Source organism: Aricia agestis, chromosome 7 (genome assembly GCF_905147365.1).
Source record: "Aricia agestis chromosome 7, ilAriAges1.1, whole genome shotgun sequence".
NCBI classification, from domain to species: Eukaryota; Metazoa; Arthropoda; class Insecta; order Lepidoptera; family Lycaenidae; genus Aricia; species Aricia agestis.
Window position 1 is genome coordinate 15,510,001 of NC_056412.1, and position 13,936 is coordinate 15,523,936.

A 13,936-nucleotide genomic window follows, 5' to 3' on the forward strand; every position below is an offset into this window, starting at 1 on the left:
GAAATTTTCACAAAGGCCTTAAATATATGTGTGCTTTAATAATAATATTAAAATAAAACAAATGGGGGCTCCCATACCAAAGAACATAATTTTTGGCCTATTTTTGCTCTATAACGGTACGGAACCATTCGTGCACGAGTCCGACTCGCACTTGGCCGATTATTACTTCCACACAATGTGAATCCTTGAATTGTGATATCATATAAAAATGGGAAAAATATATTATAAGAGATGTAAACTGTGATTTAATATTTTCAAGGAAGTTAGATAAATAAGAACTCTTTTACAGCAAATGGAGTAAAAAAAATTTTTTTCCACTTTTGTGAAAGATGTCCCAGTTATGGGGTCCAAAATTGCGATTTCAATTTGAAAGGTGACTTTTTCATCATGGCCGTGGTGAGCAGGTCGCAACTCGCAACACAGTAAAAAACCAAAATCCGTACTAATATTACAAATAAGTGTGTCCGTAACCTTTTCACACTTAAAGTTTGAGTTTGCACATATTTTACGCCCCGGGAAAGGATGACTTTTTACTCCGTGAAAATGTGCGGTTAATGCGATAAACGAACTATAGCGCAAAGAAGTCGCGGGCAACATCTAGTTGCTCAACCTTAAAGTTTTATTTATTTAATTTCCTCATCGCAACAACGTAAGTTAAAGTGCTCGTACTTTGTAGTTCTTGGATCCAATCTACTCCGCTCATGTAATGGCCGGGAATATTAAATCACAGTTGAAACGGTTCTCTGAAACTTAATAACTGGAAAACGTCTGCGAATGTCGACGTACAAAAAGACACGATGATCGTTATTAATATTTTTAACTTTTGAGTTGGTCGCTACAAAAGAAAGATTGTTGAGATATGAATTAATTCTTGTTCTAAATTATTTAAAGACCCTAACTGTCTTCATTTATTAATTTTATTTATTTTATTAGAAAAGGCTCTTATATAAAATACAATAAGAATAGTGTAGCCCACAGCACTGTCCACAGATTTCATAAATGATCAGATTTATCGCCCCCGAAATTTACACTAAATTACATAATATACTAAATTTCATGAAAATCGTTGGAGCCGATTCCGAGATTCTAATTATATATACCTAAATATGCAAGAATTGCTCGTTTAAAGATATAAGATAATTTTAAGTTTCTATCACTGAGGTTTTGACCTGTTATTTGGACCTAGGTTATTTCGTCGGGCTATGTCAAGACAATGATGTTGGTTATCGGCTGGGCTTGATATAACTCTAACAAAAAAGTAGGTTCGCCATCTACCTATGTTACAGTTTATCTGATACTTCTGAGACATCGATTCATAGGTTTTGTCAAGCCCAGCCGACAGATCAAGACTATACCGTTCTCGGCGAAACATGGCGGTAGCGGTCATTGACTCCCTGTCAAAAACTTGTCATTTTCTATATAAACCACGATTGACAGTGAAGTGTCAGATGTTGTCACTCGCGGCTTTGTATGGAAAATGACAAGTTTTTGACAGGGAGTCAATGACCGCTACCGACATGTTTCGCCGAGTACAGTAAACAAATTAAGTAGGTTGGCGCTGTCTAAAATCAATTTCTCTGATAATAACTCACACCGATTTCGGTGACGGTGGCTGGCTTAATTGAAACCATGCCATTTACGCAAGAGTAATTATATAGTGCCCAAGGGCGTGTGCAGTACGCAAGAAGACTCTCTATTCCTATACTCTCATAACCCAGTGGGACGGACGACCGACACGATTGGCGAGAGATCAGGCGAAGGACCGATTCTACATGCCGCTCCGACGCATGGATCATGTTACTTGTCCGACAATTAGGTCATCAGCCTGCATTGTCCTAACCGAACTTGGAAATAACATGTTTCCAACGCGGGAATCGAACCCACGTCCTCCGAGTCAAGAACCACGCTCTAACCACTGGACCGCGGAGGCGTTCTCTGATAGTACATAGTGGCATGCCCTTACATAATACACCTCTGATACATTGTTATTGATATAATGTTCCCTGAATATTGTATAAGGATTAGAGCGGTATCATGTATCGGACCAGGGTAATACTAGCTAGCTGCAGAGTACTCAGTAGTGTACTGTTATGTAGATTATTGATGAATTCCAAATAGCCCACAGTTAGTATCTGTGTTACTATGTAGGTACAGCCGGCAGACCCGTATTAATAGCTAGTAAACGCTAGTGTTGGTAAAAATAGCATTAGCAATAATAATAAATTGTTAAATGCTCATTAGCAATAATTATGTTAATCGTACTTGCTAAAAAATACGATTTCTAATATTATAGTGCGCGGCAATAGTCTGCGATCATGATAAGAAATTCACATCCGCGCTGTTACGCACCGCGGCGCTAATTATTACTGGTAATAAATTGAAATTTTTTTCACTTTACAACATTTTAGCTCGACATATTAGCTCGACGGGAGCGGTGCAATAATTATACACTTTTGCGGTTCGTTGGCGGTTCGCAAGCCGATAATTCACAATGCCGCGTTTTTAGCAAATAGCAAAGCAATAACACGTAGCATGCTGTGACATTAAATTTAGCATGTTACTGAAATTAATAGAAAATAGCATTAATTCCCATTACTAGTAAACGCCACGCCACATCGAGGAAGTTGATTCCTATGCAATTGACAGACCAACGTTATTTGGTCGAATATGTCAATTCAATGTTAATTGTGATCTGTCAGCTGGGTTTGACGGAACACAACCAAACTACTTAGGTCCCCGATTTGCATAGGAATCAACTTCTCTGATAGTACATTATATTATGTTATTATAATGATATAATCCATACTTATTATTATAAATCATTCATATTTTAAATGCGAAAGTGTGTCTGTCTGTCTGTTACCTCTTCATGCCCTAAACACTGAACCGACATTGCTGAAATTTGGTATGAATATACTTTGAGTCCCGAAAAAACCATCTAAGAATAGTTTTTGTCCCCGAGAATGTACGGTACTAGCACGATAAACGAATTTTGGCGCAACAGAGTTACAGGCATCATCTAGCCTTGGATAAAGGTTTGATATAGCTTGATATTTTCAAGCGATTGTACAAAGATATCCAAAACAGGCGTAAAGTCTCGAATTTTTTTAATGAAACAAGAGAAGCCCACAAAAGCTAGTTACGTCATAAATCTTGTGCCCTAAATACACCTATATTGTGTAATGAAGATGTCTTTTAAGGACTTAACCCGCGGTAATTGCTTTATACCCGGGAGGACGTTGAAACAATTAATTTGTCACTGCCACTTGCCAACGAGCTTCAAGGGCGCTTAAACTGTCCTAATTTATTATTCGATACTACCAGACTACTTTTATTCGTATAATATAGGGGCTTATTAATTTGGTTTTCGAGCGAAAAACTACGTAAGAGTACGGTTTCACGGTCAGACTGGCATCAGTTCACCATCAGTTCAGACTGATACCAGAATGATGACTGGAAAGTACCATCGAGGAAGTTGATTCCTATGCAATTGACAGACCAACGTTATTTGGTCGAATATGTCAATTCAATGTTAATTGTGATCTGTCAGCTGGGTTTGACGTAACGCAACCAAACTACTTAGGTCCCCGATTTGCATAGGAATCAACTTCTCTGATAGTACATAATAAAAAAATTATCAGTCCTTCAAACAAACGGTCTATGTCAAGGGAATGCCTTGATTTAGGCCTAGATGACACGAAGACAGAGAAAATACGCGCGACGGGGCTGACGGCTGACGTCACAGACGACTGAGTAAAACAAGCATGTCTGGTAGTGGACGTCTTAGTGAAAAGGTAAGAAATATAATAATTCATATCATAATCTATATTATCTTATCTAAAACTACTAAATTCATTTTAGTAGAGTCACTCAGTTCATTTTTAAGCTAGCCGCATACGAACGTGTACCGTATTCGATTTCCGAATTCGTTCTCCGTATTCGGTATTCCGTGACACTACCGTAAGTGTTCGTAATTTCACGCCAAACGCGCCGGCTTGCGCTTGAAACGTACGTGCGGAATTCGTTCCGTACGGAGAAAAACGAACGTGTGCGGCAGTTAATGTATTTCCTACTATGCTTTCGGATTTTCAAATACGGAAAACGAATTCAGAAATCGCACACGGAAAACGTGTGTATGCGGCCGGCCTTAAGATTTATGGTGATGAGAAGTGACGTTATGTTTTACGATAGTAATTTTCTACGAAGAAACTACTTTATTTAGATAAATAATAGAAAAATGGTAGAAAATATTCGTAGATACGAATATTTTCTACTCCTCCTACCTTTCTTCTGATTAATTTCGTTGCGGCTCCCAAGACAGATTTCAGAGCTTGTCCATCCGGCATCATCCTTCCCCTGAGATCATTTCAAAAGGTTTTCGTGGTTGGTTACTACTGTTGATCCTGGCGACACAGAAGTTGCAATGGTAGGAATGTCTGGTGGGCCATTTGCCCGTTAAGAGCTCACCTGACTCTAAAAATCAAACACCGTCCTTCTCTCTTCACACTCACGCCCGTCTTTCATATGCCAGGTGAAAAAGGAAGGCGCGGAATCATCGCCGAGTTAGTTTTACTTGAATAAAAGACGAACTATAATGATTATGAAAAAAGTGTTTTGAGCAAATTTAGGTTTCATCAATACCTTTTTAGATATTAAAAAATATTAAAGAAAAGACAGCAAACTTCGAAGATCCAAGCAAAAATGTGTCTAAAACAAGGTTTTTTGTAAAAAAGAAACTATCGAGCATTTTTTGAGTAATCGTGTTTTCGTCTTGAGCATTTAATCTTTATGAACTGAAGTTACTTGTGTCAAAAAATCAGTTTTCTAGACCATACAGATTTTGAGATCTAGGTTAAAGTATGTAGTCAAGTTAGGGTCATATGGGCTCTTAAAAATCTACGAATATTATTTTATATCTTTAAACGAGCAATTCTTGTATATATACAGTGTGTAACAAAAATAAGTGATAATACTTTAGGGTGTGTACGTGTTCCTTGTAGAGAGTTCACTGTGAAAGTAGCAAGGCTGAAAGACGAATTTTTTTTTTTCACTTTTGTATGGGCAAGGGCCCGAGCGTCACGAGTTTCCCCATACAAAAGTGAAAAAAATTTTTGGTCTTTCAGCGCTGCTACTTTCACAGTGAACGCTCTACAAGGAACACGTACACACCCTAGAGTATTATCACTTATTTTTGTTACACCCTGTATAATTAGAATCTCGGAATCGGCTCTAACAATTTTCATGAAATTGAGTATATAGGGGGTTTCGGGGGCGATAAATCGATCTAGCTAGGAATCATTTTTAGAAAATGTCATTTTATTCGTGTTTTATCGAATACCGAGCAAAGCTCGGTCAAATAGCTAGTTTATATTATATTTTCATTTCATGTGATAAAAGTTTTGTATACTAAGCAAATTTTTGACACCAAATTTCTATCACTTTTTCACAGAAATACTAGACATTTTCATTGAATTACGCACGGTAACAGTTCCCTTTTTTTGATTAACTTACATTAATATCCCTACTATCCAATGTATCCATACTAATATTATAAATGTGAAAGTGTGTCTGTATGGCTGTCACCTCTTCATGCTCAAGCCGCTTAACCGATTTTGCTGAAATTTTATACGTGGGAGAGCCATGCTTCGGCACGAATGGGCCGGCTCGACCGGAGAAATACCACGTTCTCACAGAAAACCGGCTGAAACAGCGCTTACGCTGTGTTTCGCCGAATGAGTGAGTTTACCGGAGGCCCAATCCCCTACCCTATTCCCTTTCCTACCCTCCCCTATTCCCTTCCCTTCCCTACTCTCCCCTATTCCCTTCCCTTTCCTTCCTTACCCTCCCCTATTACCCTGTTCCCTCTTAAAAGGCCGGCAACGCACTTGCAGCTCTTCTGATGCTGCGAGTGTCCATGGGCGACGGAAGTTGCTTTCCATCAGGTGACCCGTTTGCTCGTTTGCCCCCTTTATTTCTTTAAAAAAAAATTGGAATGAAGATACTTTGAGTCCCGGAAAAAGACATAGGATACTTTTCATCCTGGAAATATGTTCGGTTCCCGTGCAATTAGCAAATCTAGGCGCAACGGACTTGCGGGCGTCATCTAGGCCTAATATATGTTTTTCTATCGGATAGTGTAACGAAAAGCCGAATCCACTGAGGGTAAAAGATCTTACTCATGAACGATAATACCTGAAATATTCGCCGTAAACTCTATCTCATAATACCGTTGATATTAGTCAGTCAGAGAACTCGTAGACAATGCTTTAAGAGCAGTATGATCGTAGGATGATTCGATAAAACTATAGACATAGATAATGGATAGACCATGCATTAATTCCATGGATAGCGCTAACTATCCTTAATACAGTTCGAGTAAAATATATCTCAACAACTCAGACAACTGGTTTGCTTATTCTAAATAAGTGTCTAGTTTTAATGAAATCGGTTAGTTCTTTAGTTTATTTTACGTAGCATATTGTAATTTATAGCGTTTTAAGATGATTCTTACCCAATATATTTTCGAAAACACAAAATATATGTAGGCACTTACTGATATTATAAATGCGGAAACATCGATGTCTATATTTATTTCTGTCTCTTATCACTTCATTCTTAAACCAGTTTATCGATTCTTAAGAAAATTATTATTGAGATATTTTCAGTTAGATATTATGGAAAAAAAGCAAATATCTACGTTGCTGGCAAGAGGTAAACTTTCCGAAGGTAAAATTATTTATTTTCGACGCAACGAAGCAAGCAATATCTAGGACTCATGAGGTTATCGACAAAGTTAATTAATTCTTACTAATAATTACGAAAGTTTGTCTCTATTTCTGTCTGTCTGTTACCACGACAGTTTTTGTTGCGATAAAATGCATAAACTATAAACGAATTCCAAACGAAGTTGCGTGCATCATTTAGTTTTATATAACTGCAAAATTGAAGGACTCTATGAGAATTCAGTCCTTTGTCTATGTCCGCGATCGACGGCCATCTTTATTCAATCTTGGGCACCTTTCGGCGGGTCGCGCGTGCTTCGACTGCGGATTGGGGGTCGAAGCGACCGCGTTATTGGCTACGCGTCATCTACTTTGATATTTCTCTTATATACAGGTTAGGTTATTAAAGTATCTACAGTTGGTTTTATACTTTTGTAACTTAGGGTTATGAGATTCAAAGAAACAATCGAGCGGCAAGTCAATCGTATCTTCTTGAGTATGTAAGTTAACTTAGTTTGAAGATTCATTTGAAAATGCATCGCATTGCAATGACGTCTTACATTGCAATGTAGTCAAATAATAGAGAAATTAATAACGTTATGTTTTGAAAGTGTGCTGCGCCTACGCGTTGAAATTGATTGAAAGCGCATTTTCACTATTTCCATTATTTTACGCTAGGCGCCGCGCTGTTTAATACCAGATACTAAAATACTATACTAAATACTAATACTGTCAATGTGAAGACTATCTTTCTGTCTGTAACAAATTTTAATGTTCATGCTTAAGCCACTGAACCGGTTTTTACTGAGAATATTTAAGAGTTCGGTAACATCCATTTATGAAGTATAATATAAATAATATATACGTACGTCTTTAACAGCGGGACTCCAGGCAAAACTTACAGAATATTCAGCTTCTATCAATGTATCCCAATGATAATACAGAACGCACGAAGTAAACATTATTAAAAATTAATAACTAAGCAAACATTATTAAAAAATAATTATTCAAAGATGTCTAGCGGCCATGCACAGCATATTAAGTATAATTAGCAGATCTAACATAACGTAGCTACCGCTGCTTAACATACAACGATATAAACAAATAAATCATAATCTGTTTGCTCCGAGTCTTATAAGGAAAACCATTTTTAGGGTTCTGTACCCAAAAAGCAAAAACGGGACTTCTATGTATGTCCTTCCGCCCGTCCGTCTGTCTCCAGGCTGTAGCTAGGCAGCTGAAATTATCACAAATTATTATTATGTTATTTCTGTTGCCGCTATAACAACATATACTACAAGCAAAATTATATGTTTAAAGGGCTACTGTTATTTGGGAAATGGAAATTTCTTGTATGTTCGTCTCGCACTTGGTCAATATTTGAAATATATGAAACGGATGGTTTTGTTAAGATGAAATACTACATCTTTAAGTTATTATCATATTGTTATATATTATAATAACTTAAAGATGATGAATTACCTAATCGAGTCGTGTTTTACAGACAAATGTAAAAAAAATAGAAAAAGGAAAATCGTACATAAAAAGGTTTTTATGTACGATTTACAATTTTTTTCTTTTTGCATCATACAAGCTACAAAATTTTAAACTATACGTATAGCCGGCTATTTATTACGTCTTATGGGTTAAAACGGTTTAGTGTGGAGAAGTGGCCAACAGACATACATTCGCATTTATAAAATTAAGTCCGGATTAAAAACTAAGCATACCACATTTTAATACTACAAATGTTTTCCACATTTTAAATACCTTGTATGAATTGTTGAAAAAGCACATTTTTCCCGCCGCAATGTTTCAATAATAAAAATATTATGAAAGGCTTTTACAAGCCTGTGTAAACAACACATGTATCTGTATGGAGTTTTCACAGAGCCGATGCACTATTTCAGATTTAAAGCTTAATTTAAAACAGGAGTGATTCTATAGTGCTTCACAATTTATTCGTTTTTTTTTCAGCTTGTAAATTCAAAAGTTTTATGTAGGTTACGATACAATAAGGTAAACCTTATAATTTCGAATATAGGTAATGTTTGTTTACATCCAGTCCGTTACATATTACTTTGTCTATTATTTATTAAATCTATATATTATTGTCTAGTTAGTATAATAATAATTAGTATGTAGCCTAGGTAGTATAAGTAGGTGCAGGTTAAAACTTATAACAAACCATTATTAAAATACTACTACAGAACCCGAAAGTGGACAATGGAAACGCACTTAACCTGTTGCGCGCCGTCCTTGTGTTGTACTTTATTTACATTCTAGTAACGCATTAGCTTATTAACATAATGCATCAGTAACTTAGCCTAATTTAGTGCCCCATTCACGATTTGTTGAGCGCACACGATGCAACGGATTGTCGGTAATTATTTTTTCGCTATCCGTTTCTATCTCATCGTCTTTTACTGACTCTACCATCGAAGCTAGTAAAACCACTCGTGTACTAATTATTTTATTATTAGTGGAATGTTTTCCAACAGCGACTAAATAATTGGTCCGGAAAATCTTTTAGTTAATTTTCTACGTCAAATTAATTGTGTTATTTCATCTTTACAGGATTATTTATTCTAATTGTACCGGCCACCATCGCCGGTACGATCGGTAGCATCGGCAACGTCGGTTCCGACTGCCTGTGTCCCAAATCGAGTGACCCACTGTGCGCCATCAACAATGTGACCTACGAAAACGAGTGCCTGTTCAACTGCGATAGGGAACTAGCCATCAAGCACGGCTACCCGCCCATCTTCGTCGCCTACAAGGGAGCGTGCAAGGAGCCCTGCGTGTGCGACCGAAAGTACGAGCCCGTCTGCGGCAGCGACGGCAACGAGTACAATAATCAGTGCGAGTTCGATTGCAAGAACAAAGATTTGGAATTAAATAACTTACCAAAAATTACCATCACGACGTGCGCGCCGAGTTGCATCTGTACGTACCTGTATAATCCAGTGTGCGGTAGCGATGGAAACACCTATCCCAACGAATGCCTTCTCAACTGTGAAAATCAAAAGCAGGAGAAGAGCGGCAAAGAAAAGATTTCGAAATCTAGTGATGGGGAATGCTCCGAGGCGGCGGCATGTAAGTGCACGGAGGAAAGTAAACCAGTTTGTGGAAGTGACGGCAAAACTTACCAAAACGAGTGTCTCATGTCCTGCGAGAGCAAAAAATTTGAATCGAATGGCTTGATTCCTATTACGATATCCAGCCAAGGAAACTGTCCCGAGTCGTGTGTGTGCCCGGCGGTCTACCAACCGATATGCGGTAGCGACAACAAAACTTACGGCAACGAATGCCTATTGAACTGTGCCAATAACGACCAAGAGCAGAAGAAGGAAAAAGTCACTATAATCAGTCAAGGAGAATGTCCCCAACTATGCGTATGCCCGCAAGTGATACTACCGATCTGTGGGAGTGATGGCAATACCTACGAAAATGAGTGCCTCCTAAATTGCGAAAATAAAAACCGAGGACAAAAGGGCGAGAATCTGTTGAATATTCTGAGTAGAGGCGAGTGTCCCGAATGCGTTTGCCCGATACTGTATCAACCGGTGTGCGGCAGCGACGGCAAAACTTACGGCAACGAGTGCTTCCTAAGATGTGAAAATGATAAACAAAATCAGAATAACGGCCAAAATATCTCTGTAGTAAGTAATGGTGAATGTGTCGAATCGTGCACGTGTCCGGCGAACTACGAGCCGGTGTGCGGCAGCGACGGCAAAACGTACAGCAGCGAGTGTAATATGAACTGCGAAAACCAGAAATGGGATCGAAACGGCCAGGATCCTTTGACGGTCGTCAGCAAAGGAGAGTGTCCCAAGCCTTGTTTGTGCCCGTTGATAGTACTACCAGTATGCGGAAGCGATGAAAAGACGTACAACAACGAATGTCTTCTTTCCTGTGAGAGCAGCAATCTCGTCCGAAATGGACAGAATGCTTTACAAGTCTTAAGAAACGGTCAGTGTCCGAAATCGTGCGTCTGTCCAGAAATATATGAGCCAATTTGTGGAAGCGACGGCAAAACGTACGGCAATGAGTGCTACCTAAATTGTGAAAATAGAAAACAAGGGCAAAGTGGAAACGATATTACAATATCTAGTAAAGGAGAGTGTTCTCAACCCTGCACGTGTCCGCAGCTAGTTCTTCCGGTGTGCGGGAGCGATGGCAAAACTTACGAAAGCGAATGCCTCTTCACGTGTGAGAATAAAAAACAAGTTGACAACGGACAAAATCCCCTCGAAATCATAAGCATAGGAGAGTGCCCAAAATCCCTAGCTTGTACAGGTGAAAACAAACCAGTGTGTGGCAGCAATGGAAAAACTTACAACAGCGAATGTCTACTGAAAATAGAATCGTTAAAGTTTCAGCAAAGTGGACTCCTACCATTGACGGTAATCAGTCAAGGGGAGTGCTCCCAGTCGTGTGTATGCACGAGACAGTACCAGCCGGTTTGCGGAAGCGACGGCAAGACTTACAACAACGAATGCCTCCTGAAATGTGAGAGCAATAACAACGAGCAGAGTGGAGGAAAAGCGATCAGCGTAGCCAAACAAGGGGAATGTGAGGACCCGTGCATATGCCTAGACATATACCAGCCGATTTGTGGAAGCAACGGGAAAACCTACAGCAACGAATGCGTCATGATGTGTGAAAATAACTCTGAGCAGAACAAGCAAAACCCGATCACGATGGTCAGACAAGGGGAGTGTCCCGAGGTCTGCATCTGCACGAAGGAGTACGAGCCGGTCTGTGGCACTGACGGCAAGACGTACGGCAACGAATGTTCACTGAAATGTGAGAGTCAAAAACTCACGAACATCATCAACCCGTTAGAGGTGAAGAGTAAAGGAGAATGTCCTTCTTGAATAATTTATTATTATTCTCCTTACTAGAATAATATCTTATTTATGAACAATTTAGTACAGTCAGTACAGATTTTTTTTCGTCGACTATACGTTTTTAACCGTTCCCATGTGAATCTTTTATGCGAGATTAATCGTGCATAATATATTTTAATATTCAAATTAATCGTAACAGCTTTATTTCAATAATTACAGAATTATTCATCTGAGTTTAAATTTGAATTGTTAATATTATACAAATTGATATAAATTCAAAAAATATTCTCACGAATATGTAAAATGTGCCAAAAGAAATATTTAATTTTACATTTATATTGTAAGGTAAAAAGTATTAAAATTATTGAAGAAAATGCACGCTTTTACTTTTATTTTTACAAAACACAGTTTAATGAAATCGTAAAGTGGCACGTGTGCAATACTGTTATATTTTTGAGATAACTTTTTCGAGTTCACCATCCATCGATAACAGCTAATCTCAAAGTACCTCGTGAAAATAATGGATTATAACGTACCTACATATAAATGCGACATACTTGGCAATTCGTTTATAGTTGAGAGATTAAAAAAACCCGTTTTTATCAACAAATTGATTATATAATGCATTAGGGATGTATTTAAATAAAAGCAGTATAGAAGTTGCATTGTACTGTTGGAATCCCATAGGACGCCGTCGACATGTTTGAAAATAAATGTAAGTATTTGTTGTAAGTTTGAAATACGAAATTTATATTTTTTTTAAAACGACACGTACAAGTATAAGTTTCAGTGTCACAAATTCATAAATGTTAAAAAAATACTTTAGATAATGATGCGTTCCTTTTGTATTTCAGTAATCGTCTACGTAGTTGCATGCTTGCAATTGTTGCAATTGGTGAACGCCAATAGTCCGCCCTACATTCCCATAGCGGCCACCACGGAGCCTCCATTGGTATGTCCCTGTGACTATCGCTACAACCCAATCTGTGGAAGCGACAGAGTTACCTACATCAACGAATGCATTATGGAGTGCCTGAATCTGGTCAATCCCATCAGGGGTTTTCCCGTCGTGAAGAAGCGTCATGACGGCGAATGCAAGAACCTAATCTGTCAAAAACTCACGCTACCAGTCTGCACCTTAGATGGAATAACTTATCCTAACGAATGCGAGTTGGCCGTGGACAACATCAAGCGTATCAGTCAGAAACAGAACTTGGTGTACCTAGCTTATAGAGCAGAGTGTAAAGGTAAACCTTGGAACTGCACCACATTAGCAGCGCCAGTATGCGGCGACGATGATATCTTGTACAGAAACGAATGCGTCCTAGACAGTACCATCGAAATCTGCGAGAAACTGGGAATAAAGAAGATAACCTTGAAAAATAGAGGAACATGCTTGAACAGCTGTCGGTGTCCTAAAACCGAGGACCCAGTATGTGGAAGTGACGGATTAGTATACAACAATTTATGCGAAATGGAATGCAAGAATAAACATTCGAAGTATTCCAAGAATGAGATCGTAAGAGTTGCGGATAGGAGCGTGTGCGAGGGTTGCTTGTGCACCGCTCTGTATGCTCCCGTGTGTGGTAGCGATGGGAGAACATACTCGAACGAGTGCCAGCTAAACTGCGCTGCTAAGAAGCAGAGCGATCCAAATCTTGCAGCAGTTAGTCAAGGAGAATGTTCAAAGTGCTATTGTAGGGACAACGACAGTCCCGTTTGTGGGACCAACCATGTGACATACAAGAACGAGTGCTATCTACGCTGCTCGAATAAAACTCATTTGGAGTACATTGGCCTGCAACATACAGGCCCTTGTCTACCCTTCTCCGACTGCAACTGTGACTACTGTCCTCCCGAGTATGAGCCGGTATGTGGTAGCGATGGACAGACGTACTGGAATATGTGTAGACTGCTCTGCTACGCCGACTGCCTCAAAACGAACAAACTACAGGGAATATGGCGAACAAAGGAAGAGGCTTGTTCCTGTTAATTTTTTTTGTTAGCTGTTAATTAAAAACAATAAATGGAATGTTCCAGTTAAAAATGCCATGATAATAATAATCTCTATTCTATCAGAGAACTATGTGAGTATTTGATGAAAATATACGTTTTCAAATTTCAAAGGTAATATTGTATGCATGATTTGATTTGCCCCAATTATTTACTAATTCAAGCGTATCATTATGATAATCAACAATGTAAACGTTTTCCAAACGGATTTTTTTGTTTGTGTGTCGTCATCCGATGCAAGTGTTAACACAGTCACAGTATAAGTGTCAGATAGTACAGTAACTCAGCCACGTCCGTGATATCGATTAAGTCTTAGCACATTTTTGTGCGTGCCTTATTATTAAAATA

The 13,936-nt window shown here is 38.6% G+C and overlaps 2 protein-coding genes across 2 annotated transcripts; both read left to right on the forward strand.

Annotated features, from left to right (window-relative positions):
- Nucleotides 1-9,067: 9,067 nt before the first annotated feature.
- On the forward strand, nt 9,068-11,788 carry LOC121728888 (serine protease inhibitor Kazal-type 5-like). Its single transcript, XM_042117209.1, has 2 exons — nt 9,068-9,105; nt 9,300-11,788. The coding sequence occupies exons 1-2, from the start codon at nt 9,090-9,092 to the stop codon at nt 11,600-11,602; spliced, it is 2,319 nt and encodes a 772-aa protein (XP_041973143.1). The 5' UTR covers nt 9,068-9,089; the 3' UTR covers nt 11,603-11,788.
- Nucleotides 11,789-12,407: 619 nt separating this feature from the next.
- LOC121729102 (serine protease inhibitor dipetalogastin-like) lies at nt 12,408-13,568 on the forward strand. Its single transcript, XM_042117490.1, has one exon. It carries the CDS (start codon nt 12,408-12,410, stop codon nt 13,566-13,568), a length of 1,161 nt encoding a protein of 386 aa, XP_041973424.1.
- The last annotated feature ends 368 nt before the right edge of the window (nt 13,569-13,936 follow it).

What these genes read in the sequence shown, in the direction of transcription:
- LOC121729102 (XM_042117490.1), top strand. Translation starts at nt 12,408, where the DNA reads ATGCGTTCCTTTTGTATTTCAGTAATCGTCTACGTAGTTGCATGCTTG.